This window comes from Palaemon carinicauda, chromosome 4, assembly GCF_036898095.1.
Source record: "Palaemon carinicauda isolate YSFRI2023 chromosome 4, ASM3689809v2, whole genome shotgun sequence".
Lineage (NCBI taxonomy): Eukaryota > Metazoa > Arthropoda > Malacostraca > Decapoda > Palaemonidae > Palaemon > Palaemon carinicauda.
Window position 1 is genome coordinate 49,392,268 of NC_090728.1, and position 16,668 is coordinate 49,408,935.

The 16,668-nt window shown below is 38.8% G+C and overlaps 3 protein-coding genes across 3 annotated transcripts in view; all 3 read right to left on the reverse strand.

Moving 5' to 3' along the window:
* LOC137639062 (uncharacterized) overlaps positions 1–6,462 on the reverse strand; it is a 100,979-nt gene extending 94,517 nt beyond the window's left edge. The window contains exon 1 of the mRNA XM_068371381.1: positions 6,092–6,462. Within this exon, the coding sequence (XP_068227482.1) occupies positions 6,092–6,205 (114 nt within the window). The 5' untranslated portion in view covers positions 6,206–6,462. The remainder of the gene's footprint in view (positions 1–6,091) is intronic.
* Positions 6,463–9,433: 2,971 nt separating this feature from the next.
* Positions 9,434–10,156, reverse strand: LOC137639405 (uncharacterized protein DKFZp434B061-like). The gene has a single exon (XM_068371679.1). The coding sequence runs from the start codon at positions 10,154–10,156 to the stop codon at positions 9,434–9,436; it is 723 nt and encodes a 240-aa protein (XP_068227780.1).
* Positions 10,157–10,248: 92 nt separating this feature from the next.
* Positions 10,249–10,824, reverse strand: LOC137639406 (histone-lysine N-methyltransferase 2D-like). The gene has a single exon (XM_068371680.1). The coding sequence runs from the start codon at positions 10,822–10,824 to the stop codon at positions 10,249–10,251; it is 576 nt and encodes a 191-aa protein (XP_068227781.1).
* Positions 10,825–16,668: the final 5,844 nt, after the last annotated feature.

Here is a 16,668-nt window from a genome sequence, read left to right on the forward strand (position 1 = left end):
ACAAATTCAGTGGGTCAGACTTGCCAAAGCTTAGCGGCGATGCCACGTTTCCAATTTAGGCTGGGCAGTCAAGGCCGTGGGGCAGTCCTCATGGTAATATGACATATTTTTCTCGTTAAGAGTGATCATAGTAGTAGTAGTAGTAATAATAATAATAATAATAATAATAATAATAATAATAATGTTGAAAAACAGTTTCTTTATATGAATTGGCAAAAGAAATATGCCACGGCTATAGTCTCCAAGACTCATCCCAATATAGTAGAAGCGAACGATTTTATGCATCATAAGTAGTAGGTTGGCCAGGACAATAGCCACCCGTTGAGATACTACCGCTAGAGAGTTATGGGGTCCTTTGACTGGCCAGACAGTACTACATTGGATCCTTCTCTTTACATATTCTCCTCTGTCCTCATACACCTGACAACACTGAAATTACCAAACAATTCTTCATCACCCAAGTGGTTACTGCACTGTAATTGTTTGGCAACTTTCCTCTTAGTAAGGGTAGAAGAGACTCTTTAGCTATGGTCAGCAGCTCTTTTATGAGAATGACACTTCAAAGTGAAACCATTGTTCGCTAGTCTTGGGTAGTGCCATAGCCTCTGTACCATGGTCTTCCACTGTCTTGGGTTAGAGTTCTCCTGCTTGAGGATACACTTGGGCACACTATTCTATCTTATCTCTCTTCCTCATTTTTTTTTTTTTAGTTTTTATAGTTTGTATAGGAGATTTTTATTCTAATGTTACTGTTCTTAAAATATTTCATTTTTCCTTGTATCCTTTACTCACTGGGCTATTTTCCCTGTTGGAGCCCATGGGCTTATAGCATTCTGCTTTTCCAACTAGGGTTGTTGCTTAATAATAATAATAATAATAATAATAATAATCTCCTCCTAAGCCTATTCATCATCTCCTACTCAGCGCTTCATAGTCCTCAGGTATGTATAAACTTTCCGTTCACTTTTAATGTTTCATAGGAGGGAAAGTTTATCCATAAAGTTTATAATCTATTTTCCTATTATTGTTCCAAACAAGTAGGACAAGGCCAGCCACCGAGCAAGCCAAAATTATAGCCACCAAGATATGTGTGTCAAGGTTCCCTTTGGACGAAAAAAATCTTTAATTTGATAAACAAGTATTTAACGTGACCCATCCTCGTTCTGAACAACAAAGGAACGCTGAACTGCGCCAGGATTGACGTGGCGTGATCCGAGATAATCCGGAGAAATCCTTCAATTATTATATGCTGGATAGAATAAGAATTCCTTTTTTTTTAAATTTTTCTATTTTTGGTTACGTTGGAAACCACTGTTGTTCGCAGAAATGTTTCATGAACGAAAGCAAATTCGGAGGTTTTACAAAGGCAAATATCCGGTATTTTGCGGTTTGGGTCACACAATGTAATGGTGGCAGAAGTTTTCTTTAAATATCTTATTGTTATTGCATTACTTTTTAATAGTATAACTAAATATTGATGCATTTATTTCGCTTTATTTAAAAATGTAATGCTCTTTCAAGTTGTTATTATTCAAGAAATGAAATAGTTTTAGTAGGCCTATCCCTGTAAAGCGTATATAATGACAAATTTATAACGATTCCAGACCAACGAGAGGTTTATTTATTGTCTTCAACTTATTCTAAAATATTGATTTGTTTATCATTTATAACGGTTTATTTAGCTGGCATCGGATAATTAATTTTATTGAATAACTTCCTTTATATTAATTAAATAATTAAATGGTGCTTTATGCTGCAAATCAATTTGGAGTTTGCAGGAGATAATGTCAAGACATCTAAAGAATATAAATTTAAATTTAGTTGTTCTTTAATTACGTTGTGGTGGCCTATGCGGTAACGTCCCTGACTTGTGAACGCCAGACTAGGGTTCGAGTCCCGCTCAAACTCGTTAGCTCCTTTGGTCGCTGCAACCTTACAATCCTTGCGAGGAAAGGGTGTGGGGGAGCCTATAGGTCTATCTGCTGAGTAATCAGCAGCCATTGCCTGGCCCTCCTTGGTCTAAGCTTGGGTGGAGAGTGGGCTTGGGGGCTGGTCATATGTATATATGGTCAGTCTCTAGGGCATTGTCATGCTTGATAGGTCAATGTCACTGTCCCTTGCCTCTGCCATTCACGAGCGGCCTTTAAACCTTTAAACTCTTGTACGTATATATAGATGTACCATGAACATGCCTAATTATCATAGGCCTAAGTAGTTACACCTATCATCATTTATAAAATGCACATAAGTCAATGTACATTTACGATGATTTATATCCACTAAATCCACATGAATTAATATTCATGTACAGTACATAAGTAGCCTATACATTTTACCCTCTATAGCAAAAACTATTATTAGATAATAATGACACGTGATAAATCTAAGAATTGGCTTAATCACAATCTTAAAAGATGACCCAGAGTTAAGATCAAGAAGGGCTTAGACTAAACACTAGGTTAGTTTTTTCAGGTCGGAATGTGATGTAAATATATATATATATATATATATATATATATATATATATATATATATATATATATATATATATATATCTTAGCAATAGTAGCTTCTCTTCATTAGATCAAAAGTTGAATGGTTTGGTTGTAAAAAAAAAAAATCTACCAAAGTAAATTGCAAATCGTATGAATATACGTCCATAGTAATCTTACACATAGGCCTAGACCAGTAGTTGGAGATCCAATTTAAACTTTAATCATAGATTACTAATCACAAACCCAAAAATTCTCTAGATTTCTGTACCAGGAAAAACATAATTATGTTTTGTAACATCTAAAAGATATGACTCCAATATCAGACGTGACAAAAAGATAGAATCAAATCGGATTATCTTCGTTTAATCTCGATTTATTTTGAGGATTCATTTCGTTTCGGTAAATTATATCATACAGAAAATTATATCATACAGAAAATTACATAACTGCTTTGTATCGGAATTGAGCATATATCCTCATCATTCTTTTATGAAAGGTTTAGATTTTGTTTTTGTTTTTTCTGATATTTGTCTAAAATTTCGGAATGGGTCTCTGTCTGTCTGTATGTATGTTTTTTTAAAGAATTTGTAAAATTTTGATAATTTTGATACGATATTCATTTCGAGGTGATATTTTGAAATATTTTATTCTAATTTTTCATTAGTTCTTATATCGTTTATTTCCTTGTTTCATTTCCTCACTGGGCTATTTTTCCCTGTAGGAGCCCTTGGGCTTTAGCATTTTGCTTTTCCAACTAGGGTTGCAGCTTGGCTAATAATAATAATAATAATAATAACAACAACAACAACAATAATAATAATAATAATAAATATACTCTCTTCACTACCTTATTATTTCCATTTACAACAACTAATACAGCCGTTTCACCTCCACTGGAGGACAAAAGCCTCAGAAATGTCAATTCCTCCTGTCCGGGGGGATTTCCAGTTTTCATCTTCACGCTGGCCAGTGTGAATTGGTAATGTGAGATTTCGTCTGATCGCTCACAGCAAACCAACCTAGTATGGGTGGCCCTGACTCGTGCAGCTTTGCTGAACATGATACGAAAACCACGTTAAAATTAGACAAATCAGCGATACAGTATTCTCATCTGTTATTTAAGAAAGATAAGTTCAGTAATTTCGATAAATAAATACCATGCTCATATATCTACTTATTCCATAATCAACTTATTTTCACGAATTAATCGTATCCATTTGGGAAAGAGGGACTACAAAACGTGGCTACATGGTACGGTCACTGTCATACAAGTATCCTGGACCAGGGTTCGATTCCCGGCCGGTCAGATGTTATTTTCTTTGAGTGGTTTCGTATTGGGACTGATCCTGGGGTCGGTAAGAGAATCCAGACATTAATGAATTGAAATATATGGCTTATCTGAATATGAAAAAAAACGCGTCTAAATTTGCAAAATTTATCATATATATATATATATATATATATATATATATATATATATATATATATATATATATATATATATTATTATTATTATTATTACTATCCAAGCTACAACCCTAGTTGGAAAAGCAAGATGCTATAAGCCCAGGGGCTCCAACAGGGAAAAATAGCCCAGTGAGGAAAGGAAATAAGGAAATAAATAAATGAAGAGAACAAATTAACAATAAATCATTCTAAAATAAGTAACAACGTCAAAACAGACATGTCATATATAAACTATTAACAACATCAAAAACAAATATGTCATAAATAAACTATAAAAAGACTCATGTCCGCCTGGTCAACAAAAAAGCATTTGTGTGTGTGTGTGTGTGTGTGTGTGTGTGTGTGTGTGTGTGTGTGTGTGAGGGGAGTAACGTAGTATACAAATAATCCCCGTCCACCAAATCCCCTTTTTAAGCAAATTATCTTCATTCCTTTCTTCATTCAAGATTCAGTAAATCATAAGATTCAAGAAACGGTCACTTTCTTGGTTAAGAAAAAAAATAAAATAAAGAAAACAGGAAAAATCAAATAAATCTGGCTTAAAAAAATTTCACGAAATCTCACAAACCTGAATTGGACAACGTTATGTCGGTCGCTTGATTGATATATGTATCAGTGCACGCAAGAAAAAAAAGAGAGAGAGAGAGAGAGAGAGAGAGAGAGAGAGAGAGAGAGAGAGAGAGAGAGAGAGAGAGAGAGAGAGAGAGAGAGAGAGAGTAGCATGACGTTACGTGGCGGGAATACATAAAAGCCATATTTCTTATGTATTCAATGGGGGTATTTGATGTTAAATTTAGACTTCAGTTTACTAACATCGATTTGTATCGTCCCGTATAACGAGTGGAGACTATACATTCAGGAACAGTAAACTTGACAACGATCATACGTTCAGTAACTTACGATAAAGCTACAACCCTAGTTGGAAAAGCAAGATGCTTCCGAACCCTAAGGCTTCAACAGGGACAAATAGCCCGACGAGGAAAGGAAACAAGGAAATAAAAATAAACTATTTATGAGATGCAATGAATGAAAATATAAAATATCTCAAGATCAGTGACAACGTTAAATAGATGTCACATAAACTATGAATAGAAATGCATGCCAGTTTGTTCAACTTGAAAACATTCGTTGCAAGTTTGAACTTCTGAAGTTCCACTGAAAATCATTCTACAATCTGGTCACAGATGGAATAAAACTTCTAGAATACTGTTTAGTATTGGATTTACCAGTTTAAGCTAAATAACACGGACACGCGGCCTGTAAGACCAATCAGTGCTTAAGTGATAAAAGAAGAGGTTGGATAGTCAGGAGGAGGAAGAAAGGAAGCAAGATAGAATTTAAGTAAAATAGATGGATACAAATTGAGCACTGCAATGCCAACCGAGGTATCAGGAAATTTTTCCCCCTTGATTGACCCCCCCCCACCCGGGAAAATTATTCTAGAATCGATACCCACACCCTCGGGAAAAACAGTCTGGGCTGTTTCCCTCGAGGGAAATTTCAGACCCAAGATTCCCCCCCCCCCTCCCAATAGACAATTCTCCTAACCCCGTTACATAGAATCTTTGACCTTTATTTCCACCGCAAATAAACCGTTTTCCCACTATCCCCACCCCCTTCCAGATGGACGCATAACCTGGGACTTTGGGTGGGCGAAAACAGAAAAAAAACGAAATTCTTTCGATATTCGTAAAAGGCCACAGAACCTAACAAACCCACCTAACCTAACCTAGTAGTTCCCTGGTCACAGACCTAGCTAAGGATTTTATACAGCAAGCAATATCATCCTCTACATGTGCAACCACTTTATATTTATCCGAGACATTAAAAAAGTGTATATTTTCTTCATGCTTCTTGGTATCACACTAACAGGAGTTCAGAAGTAAATCGATATGAAGATGGAATGGGCCAATAACACAATAACATCGGTAATAAAAAGTACTTAGCCACTCCAAGATATTTACATTATAATATTGATAACACGGAGGCTTTTCTCTGTGTAATACAATTGTGTAAATATTGCTTATACCACTTATAACATATAAATTTAAGTAGTCATTTTAATATGCATACATAGGTCTACATGTAGAAATAATCAATAACAAAAGTAAATTGGAAAAGTTACTTACCCGTAGGCTACTGCATGTCCTGTAAGTCCATCTTTCACGTATAGGCCTATGCCTATAAATCACATTAGATGGCCTGCTGTTTGGGGCGTACAATTTGTTCCATAAAACAAACATCCACGACTGTTATTGTAACACAATATAAAAATTCACACTCGCACTTAAAATACGGTACCCTCACAAGTTACGTTTAGTTCTCGTGCTTAAAACTAGGATTGTTGGAATGAGGTTAACTCAAACTAAATTAAAACAATAACTAATAATTGTTTCTATGTAATCTTGTTAACTATCGCTTCGGTATAATCTTCAAGATAATATGTCCTTCTTGCTTTTCGAGGACTCTAACTATTATTGGTCGACCATTTATTGATGATAGACTTACTTTGTCTTTTTTTATAACTTGCAAACATAACTTTTATAATAATTAGCTAGCTATTTCGTAATAATAATAATTATTGACAACAACAGTTTACCTCACTATCGCCAACATCACCAGAGGCAACAATGAACAACAGAACAAACCAATAAAATATCACGTATCTATAAAGGTTACGAAATGAAAAAAAAAAAAACTATGAATTACTGAATTCCTGAAATTGAGCTGTGGTATTTTATATTTTCAGATCTACACCAAACACATCAACAATTATTATGATTATTATTATTATTATTAGTAGTAGTAGTAGTAGTAGTAGTAGTAGTAGTAGTAGTAGTAGTAGTAGTAGTAGAGAACAATCAACCATTATCTTTTTTAAGTATTTTCTTTGTTACTGAAATTTACATAACTTTCTATCGAGTGTTTTAATTTTCACTCTTGGAAATAACACATATTAAAGAATAAATAATTTAACAGAGTATCTGTATAAAAAAAAGGACATGTAATAACTCCATTCTCAGAGCTACCCAAGTCTCATATTTTATACATGTGTAATATCATAACTGGCCCGCTAAAGGAACGGTTTGGTCGATAACCTTGGCAGGAAGACAAATGGCCATCCTACGATAATACAAAAAGAAAAAAAAAATACTTAATAATCTTGAGTCTAGATAGAAGTACGATAAAAGTCAATAAAACATGTTGGTCATTATTTACCGTCAAAATAACACTACAAGTTGCAACAAAGGAACCACTCCTTCCTTACCAGGAACCATAAAGATTATATCATTATAGATTCATAGTACTCTTATGTTTAGGTGTTCATATGTAGCACACACACACACACACACACACACACACACATATATATATATATATATATATATATATATATATATATATATATTTATATATATATATATATATATATATATATATATGTATATATATATATATATATATATATATATATATATGTATATATATATATATATATATATATATATATATATATATATATATATATGATAACCCAAAATTTCACAGAACCTTTCGCATGCAGCCAGAGCTCTTACCCACTCATGAAGGTTCAGGTTCAGGTTCTGGGGTGAGGCATAGCCTTTACAACGGCGCCTCAAACGCTTATCATCTTGTACTGATTTGTCTTTTCTTCCACATTATGTTTAATACTTCTTTTTTCTTTTCTATATTTGTATCACTAAATAAAAATAATCCTACTATTTTATTTGGGTCTTCGTCGTATGGTTGTTGTAGCTCAGTTGCTTCATTCCTTTCTTTTCTATATTCATCAAATAACACAGGATTTAACTCTAAACTCTCCCATCGGGTAGTTTTGGAACCATTCTTTTTAAATTTCGCTGGTAGAATTACTCAATTGTCAATACAGCACTTTACCTAAATTGAGAGGTTTTTTTATAGTTTTATAAAGCAAAGCGTATATTATTTTTCTTATTTTGCAAATATTTTGGTAGTTACTTAGTGAAAGTGTTTGTGAAATATCTTAGGCTACAGAGAACGTACCTGTAACTTTGTTTGTATGGCTACACCTTGTTAATTGCCTATGGACTTATCGGATATTATGTTAAATTTAGTGGCAAACCAGAATTCTTAATTGATTTCTGCCAGGATCATGTGTATATTCATCTCCACTCAATGCCTGACTATCAGTATTTTAGGTAATATATTGTTTATAATTTTGTAATTGCTATTTATATTACAGGTGTAACGGTGTTGTGACAAACTTTGGGAAATTGCATTTTATATATATACCTGTCATGAATTTCACAGTTAATTTATTTCTTTAGCGGTCATTATAGGGTGGTAGTTCGAAAGGTGAATTTAGTAGATAACTACTGGTACCTTTATTTTGGCAATGTAAGATTGGGATAGGATGTTCCATTAATTGATACAGTGTATCACTTATTAGGTCAGGATAGGCGGTTTTATTATAGTTACGGACGGAAAAAGCTTTTCTACTTGAAGACAAGTGTTTCGTACAGAGAAACGCCCGTTTCCCTCGAAAAGGACACTAATTTTCTCTGCAAATTAAATCTTAATTTTCTAAGAAATAATAATCAATGAGGTATGGGCAGCTCGGCATGTACCGCTTGCCAGTACACAGGAGCTTGATGGTTTTCTTTTTCCGCAAGCAAGTGCACGGTGGAGCAAAAACCATTAGATTTCTAAAAAAAAATATCCCCGTTCTTAGATGGTCTAACGGGTTTTATGGTTTATTTGCTGTTGAAATGAAGGTCAAATGCAGTGAAAGCACATTATTTACTATAGCATTAACTTTTTTCTGATCAAAATGTTGTTCCATCCGTAACTATAATTTTACCAATTAGGAGGGGTATAGTGGAGGACATGGATGTATTCTTGTAATTGACCTGTGTATATTTACATGAATAATTATTTTTGGTGAATGTTTCTGTTGTCTTGCATGAACAATGATTGTTTTGATAAGTTTATTGCAATTTATGCATTTTGTATTTTTCAAAGTCATGCATTGCATTTAATTTGTGATTTTTTCTACCCAATAATCTGTTTCCCACTGAGGTCTGCCATAATTGGAGAGGTTTTTTGAGTGGGTCATTTGATTTTCATATAAACTTAGTTGGTGGTTTTATGGATTTCTACATCTTCAATGCATAATAGGCCTAAACAAATCAGTGCTTATAGTATTGTTTATAAATGCAAAGATACAATATCTCACAAGGAAATCTGAAGTTACAATGAAATCAATCCAGCCTCGTATGTGTTCCTGCATGAAAGCAAACTCTTGTCCTTTAACAGGAATATGAGTTCAGAATAACCATTTTATCTCTCTGTGCTACAAGCCTTGAGTAGCCTACTAAGTCGGGATTTTCTCCACCTTCCACAGTGATGGGAGAAATGCCTGATGTGGACCCTCCATTTCTGTGAATTCTCCCGTAGCCTCAGCTAATATGTCAGAAAACAATGTAAGACCTCAAGAGCACACTCCTGACCGCATACAACAGTCTCTCACGCTCACACCTTGGACAGAGCTCCCGACCTTTATGAATTCTCTCATTCTTATTTAATTTGCCCTTAATGAAGAACGAATCAGTGCTCACCGCGCTCATCTCTACAGGCATCCTCATTACGCTCACCTTTACAGGCATGTTCATCGCTCTCACCTCTACAGGCGTGCTCATCACTCTCACCTCTACAGGCATGGTCATCGGTCTCACCTCTACAGGCATGGTCATCGTCCTCACCTGTACAGGCTTGCCCATCACTACAGGCTTGCTCACCTCCACAAATGTGCTCATCATTCTCACCTCTACAGGTGTGCTCATCATTCTCACATCTCCAGGCGTGCTCATTGCGCTCACCTCTACATGCGTGCTCATTGCACTTATCTCTACAGGCGTGCTCTTCGCGCTCACCACTACAAGTATACTCATCATGCTCACCCTTACAGGCATGCTCATCGTGCTCGCCTCTATAGGAGTGGTCATCACACTTGCCTCTTCAGGCATGTTCTTCACGCTCGCCTCTACAGGCGTGCTCATCATGCTCACGTCTACAGGTGTGCTCATCGCACTTACCTCTACAGGTGTGCTCATCGCACTTACCTCTACAGGCGTGTTCTTTGCGCTCACCTCTTTAAGCATGCTCATCGCACTCACCTTTACAGTCTTGTTCATCTCACTTATCTATACAGGTGTGTTCTTCGCGCTCCCCTCTACAAGCGTGCTCATCATGCTCACCTCTACAGGCATGCTCATCGCACTCACCTCTACAGGATGCTCATTGCGCTTAACTGCACAGCCATGCTCATCACGCTCGCCTCCTCATGCATGCTCATCGCGCTCACTTCTAAAGGCTTGTGCATCATGCTCACCTCTACAAGCATGTTCACCTTTGCAGGCTTACTCGTTGTGCTCACCTTTCCAGGCATGCACATCGCACTCACTTTTGCAGGCATGCTCATAGCACTCACCTCTACAGGCATGCTCATCATGTTCACCTCTACAGGCATGCTCATCGCGCTCACCTCTACAGGCATGCTCATTGCACTCGCCTCTATAGGCATGCTCATTGCACTCGCCTCTATAGGCATGCTCATTGCACTCGCCTCTATAGGCTTGCTCATCATGCTCACCTCTACATGTGTGCCCATTGCGCTCACCTCTACAGGCACTCTCATCGTCCTCATCTCTACAGCAGGTGCTCTCATCATGCTCACCTCAACAGGTGCTCTCATCATGTTCACTTGTACAGATGCTCTCATTGTGCTCAACTCTACAGGTCCTCTCATCGCACTCACTTCTACAGGTGCTCTCATTGCTGTTACCACTACAGATGGGCTCATCGCTTTTACCTGAACACAAGCTACCTGTGCATTCTCCCCTTTATGCATAAAGAATGCGCTCAACTGTTAATGTTACTTAATTGCACGAATGGCGCTCTCCAGCAATTGTGCTATGTGCTCAATTATCACAATCAACTATGCTTGACGACTGTACGTGTACTCTTTATGAGCTTCGAGTTCACCTATTCTCTTTCATAGAGTGTGTTCTTCAGACTTCACACTGCCACCCAAGCGATCGTATATAGCTTGCAAAGAAATCTATAGCAAAAGCAATTGCTTGACTATCTGCGCATATTCAGCAAGTGAGTTCCGCTTGCCGGAATACACGCACTCAAAATTAGGCACGCTTGCACCTAGATCTGCCTACTCATCGTGGTCTTCAAGATAATGGCTTTCACCATTTTACTCTCTCTGATCATGCTCAACGGTTTGTGCGCGTATGCGGCGCTTTCCCAGTGCGTGCCTCTAACATGTGCTTGTTTTCCAAGAAGAGCACTAGCACAGTCACCTATCTGCCCTCAGAGGCAGCGTTCTCCTGTTGCATGTGCTCCAAGGTGCTCAAGTATTCGCGCTCCTGCAATGAAGGAATTTTCTACTGGTCAGTCTCACTTCACAGCGTTCACTCATTCTTCTACGCACTTACGTACATCCTGTGATGAATGCTTCCAATCTGGTGAATGCTCATCATGTGACAAGCAATCATCTGATTGTGCACGTCTTTCTAAAGGAGAGCGCTCTTTGGAGTACATGCTCCTTTCTGCCTTTGGACAATCTCTTGCACACAAGTACAATGACTTCTCTCAAGATAAGCTCGAAGGAGCATGGGCACCCATCGCAGGCAGACTACCCTCCAATCCAGATAAGCGCAATGCCCTGCCTCCTTCTCTAGTAGATGAGGGTACACCTGTGAATGTTGGATCACCTATTCCCCCTCATATTCATGTTTTATCATTGGATATGTCATCAAAACAAGAACGTTCATCTACAAGAACACGCTTGTATTAGCACTTGCATTCTCATGCCAGAGAGTGCTCTTATGAGACTATCCATTCACCAATTGAGGACTGTGAACTGTGTGTGCACACCTCAATTAAGGTAATATTCTCTGAAGAGGAGGTCTCTTAAGGGAGAGCTCCACAAAGTAGGCAGCCGTTACGGGTCCATGATCGTCGCTCTAACTACCTCCTCACAGAGGCATTCTCCAGACCATCATACTGAGTCTGTTCAAGGGTCCTTTCGACGGGATAGCATAAGCCCTTCAGAGGTACAGGGAGCAGGCCAGGCACCCAAGGTGAATGCTTGACCTAGGGAAGCCTTTCAGTCTAGTTAATTGGTAGGTGACAGAAGGCAATATCAAAGCGGGTCTCAATGGGAAGACAAATTGAGGGAGACAACAGACCTTACAGGCCCTGCCCAAGCTCACACCAACTGAAGCAGAGAGCTAAGAGACTGAGTCTACCTTTGTGAAGGTCTTATCTCTAATCTGGGAACATAATAGCCTAGGGGAAGCATCGAGAAACCCAGTAGGAGGAAACAAAACTGCCATAGACTGGCACTTTTGTGCCCCTTAAGGATAACAACATTCCTTAGAGCTTCCTTGTTCAGTATTGGCTAAAGCAGCGATCGACAGCATCAATAACCAGATTTCTTTGCCTAAGAACGAACTCTCTAAGAACAAGTAAGCATGCCTTATAGGATATTAACCCCCACCCCCATCCCGCTCCCGTCAGAGTTTTATTTACGTCCCCAAGGGATTAGCCCTTCTCTCCTCCCAATTGATGTGGGTATCACAACAGTAACTTCTGGCACCTTGGTAGAGAGATTTGACACCTAGAACACAGTCTTCTCTTCATCCAAATTGGTTGCCATGGAAGCCACCTTCATGGCCAGCCTACAAGCAACAACCTGGTCCGGTGCCATATCGTGCTGAGCTTCTTCCGAAAACCTAAGTGATCCAAAGAAGAGACTTTATAGACTTAGTTTTATTGGGGTCTAAAATGGTTACCTTTTTAGCACACCAGGCAGCCAACCAGAAGTGCATTGGTCTCAAAGTTGGTAAAAAGGTTAGGACATAGAAAAGCCTTTTGTCTTCCCAAACTCGTCAAAATATCTCGTCTTCTATCTTGAGGTAAGGACATTGCTGGAAAAGTGGACAAGGCGCACTGCAGATTATATGAAATGGATCTTCAGGCTTTTACATCCGCCTCTTCCTTGTGGAGAAGGCATCTGGGTGCTGAAGACTGATCATCCTCTTCCCCTTGAACAAGTTCCTATTACAGACTCCATTCAAGATGGAGACAGCGTACATTGTACGATGAGCAGTAAAGAAGAACAATTCCATGCTATCCCGGGATCTGAAGGACGCATACTTTAAGATCCCAGTCCATCGGTTCAGCAGGAAGTTCCTCCGCTTCATTTTCGAGGGGAAAGTCTTTCAATTCATGAAAGTCCTGTGATTCAGACTGTTGACTGCCTCCACGTGTTCACTAAAGTTTTTGCACATATTTCAGCTTGTGCTCATACCAATTGCATTCGTCTGCTGAAAAGCCTCGACGACTGGCTTATACTGTTCACCCGAGCTCAGCTTTTCCAGCGCAGAGACAAACTATAGTACTGAACTTGCGTTTTATCGTGGTCTGGGCATCGTCACAAAATTGGAGACTTTTGCCTTGAGCCCAGAGCCAAAGCAGAGGATGGAGTACCTGGGTATGCTGATGGACATAAAGAAGGTAAACATCTTTCCATAGAGTTGCAACTGTAGACTCAGTCAGGAAATTAACGCAGCCCTTCCTCATCTAATAATTTATGCCAGCACGGTATTGACAAAAGTTACTTGGACACCTCTTGTTCCTGGAGCAGCTTGTGCCTCACAGGTAATTCCATCAGCGTTCCTTCCCATGGTGTCTAAAGACACTTTGGGCAACATTTAGTTTCAGTCGGCTTGGAAGTAAGCAACAATCTAGCATGGTGGCTTAGGGATGAAAATTTGGTAAAATCTCTTGGAGTGCCCTCCTCAGAAGATGCTTCTATTCATAGACGCATCAAAGGATGGTAGTAGGTTGGTCAGGGCACCAGCCACCCGTTGAGATACTACCGCTAGAGAGTTATTGGGTCCTTTGACTGGCCAGACAGTACATTGGATCCTTCTCTGGTTACGGTTCATTTTCCCGTTGCCTATATATACACCAGAGTCTGGCCTATTCTTTACATATTCTCCTTTGTCCTCATACATCAGACAACATTGAGGTTACCAAACAATTCCTCTTTGCTCAAGGGGTTAACTACTGCACTGTAATTGTGCAGTGGCAACTTTCCTCTTGGTAATGGTAGAAGAGAGACTTTAGCTATGGTAAGCAGCTCATCTAGGAGTTGTACACTCCAAAATCAAACCATTGTTCTCTAGTCTTGGGTAGTGTCATAGCCTCTGTACCATGGCCTTCCACTGTCTTGGGGCACATTATTCTATCTTATTTCTTTTCCCCTTGTTGTTTAAAGCTTTTTTATAGTTTATATATGAGATTTATTTTATTACTGACAAATCACTTAGATATCGGCCTTCAGTGAGAACATGCTCTGGCTGGCTGGGGATTTGGCATATTTTTTTTTTTCTTTTTTTTCTGAGCATGTTTATGGATTGTGTATTTTGAAGGAGCTTTTGGTGAATGTTCAGCACCTTCTCAAGTGTAGGAAGTATTTCTTCTCCTAGGTTCCAGCAGAGGTTTTGACTGCAAATGAAGGTTCCTTGTGAAAAATGTGTGTGTTCCTAGGCTTTTTGGTTTTGTACCTGCCTGGTGACTGGGGGTGGGGGTGGGGGAGGGAGTACTGGATTTCTAGACCCTTCTCAAGTAAGTTGGTCATCCTTGGGGAAGCAGTCTTTAGTGCCCTTGGAGTCATCCTTGAGGTTGCTTAGCCTTGTTCCCTTCATTTGGTCAAGAGGGGGCCCTTTACCTTGACAATCCTCGAAGTAGGGAGGCCTTCCCTTGTCTCTTGGAAAATGGGAGAGTCATCCTCTCGAGGGAGTCTTTATTTTAGCCTAAGGACTTTGAGGCAGACATTTCCAAGGAGGCAGTATCTCCTTGTGGTTTTCCCCTTCATGCCTTGTCTTTCCCAGGGACCTTCAGGGGAGACTTGTCTCCTCTCCAGAGGATCTTCCCCTTGTAATAAACTGTTGGCAACTGCTTGTGCCTTCTTCAGCTTCGATCCCAGGACCTTGCTCTTCTGGAGGTCTCCCCCAGAGCATAATGCTCTATGGAGCATTCTCTCAGATTATTCAACCTTGCTTGATCCTTCCTCATTGGAGGGGGATCATAGATGCCTCTCAGGCGTCTCTCATCCAGATCGTCTTGGAACTTGTAGACCTTCCAACAGATACCTCCAGTGTCCTCGGAGAGCTGTGTTTGTCTCCAGTCTTCCCTTGTAGGCTTCATAAGGAGATTCTTCTCCCAAGCGTCCTTCCCGAGGGAAGCGACCTTTAGTTTCTGCTTCTCCAGATTGTCATGGAACTTCTAAGACCTTCCTTCAGATGCCTTCGGTGTTCGTGAGGAAGCTGTGTTGTCTGTAAGTTTCCTTGGAGGCTTCGGAGGGTGAGTCTTCTCCAAGGCGCCCTTTCCAAGAGAACCACCCTTCAGTTGCTGCTTCTCCAGATTTTCTTGGAACCTTACTTTTATATCATCCTAGATGCTCGAGTTTTGAGTTCCCGGGTTAAGTTTCCAGCCAGTTGGAACGGGGACTTCTGCCTAAGGATGAGTCTCCTAAGTAAAGGTTGATTGTTTGTATTTGTGTAGGAGCAAATCACAAATTTTAAAAGTAATTTGTATTTTTCCTAACTTTAAAAACCCGAGTCTTATCCTCAAACTTTCTCGCCAACACCAGTCCCTGCACAAGTCCCCGCTACCATCTAAGTGGTTTGTCAGTGAGCCAGCGAGATGGGTGGCCAGTTTCTCCTTGCTATCAACAGGTTTTTTACGCCTTGTTATAACTTTAACTGCCATATTCCAGCTTTGCTGTTAGCTAGTCTCCTAAGTAAAGGACTCAGGTTTATATAAATTCAGTTAGGAAAAATACACATTACTTTTAAAAAATGTTGATGTTTTTAATTAAGCTGTGAATTTACTTACTGTAGTTAATTCTTTTTATTTGAAAGCTTGTATCCCCATCATAGGGTGGGAGGGGAATTTCTTCAAGTTCCTCTATTTTGCTAGCTAAAATGTATTAAATATATTATGAACCATTAGCTTGTGAAATTAAGCCAAAAAGTTATGTAGCTGGTTATTTAATTCCTTGATATTAGCAAGTTTGGGCATCTTTTTTACCCTTTTTGAATAAACATTAGTTTTTGCCTATTGAATTTGTAATATGGTACTTATACTATGATAGGCTACTTGTTAGAATAAAATTATGAAAGGGGTTAAATGGACCAATGGCTAAAACTTTTAAATTTAGTTGCCCAAATCTGTGTATATGGAGATATTAATTCACTGAAAGTCACGTTATCTTTTAAGGGGATGGCCCCAAGTACTACCTGATAAATCTTTCAACTAAAGAACACCTTTTGTTATAAACTCCAAATTCACCATCCGCTCGATGTACCAACAAGGTAAGCTTGTCAGGTCATTTGTTTTCACGATTGAGGATAATGGGCAGACATGCTGTAATACCATCTCTGATTTGAATATTTATTATGACGCTGAATTACCTCACCAGTTCCAGTGCATAGTGTCTGTCCTAAAATTCATAATCCAATCCAATCCATCACCAAAATTGTCATGATAAATAACAGGATATCGTTAAGAATGTGAATACATTTGATTATAGCGTCAGTCGTAAATCATCATAGGTGCGTGG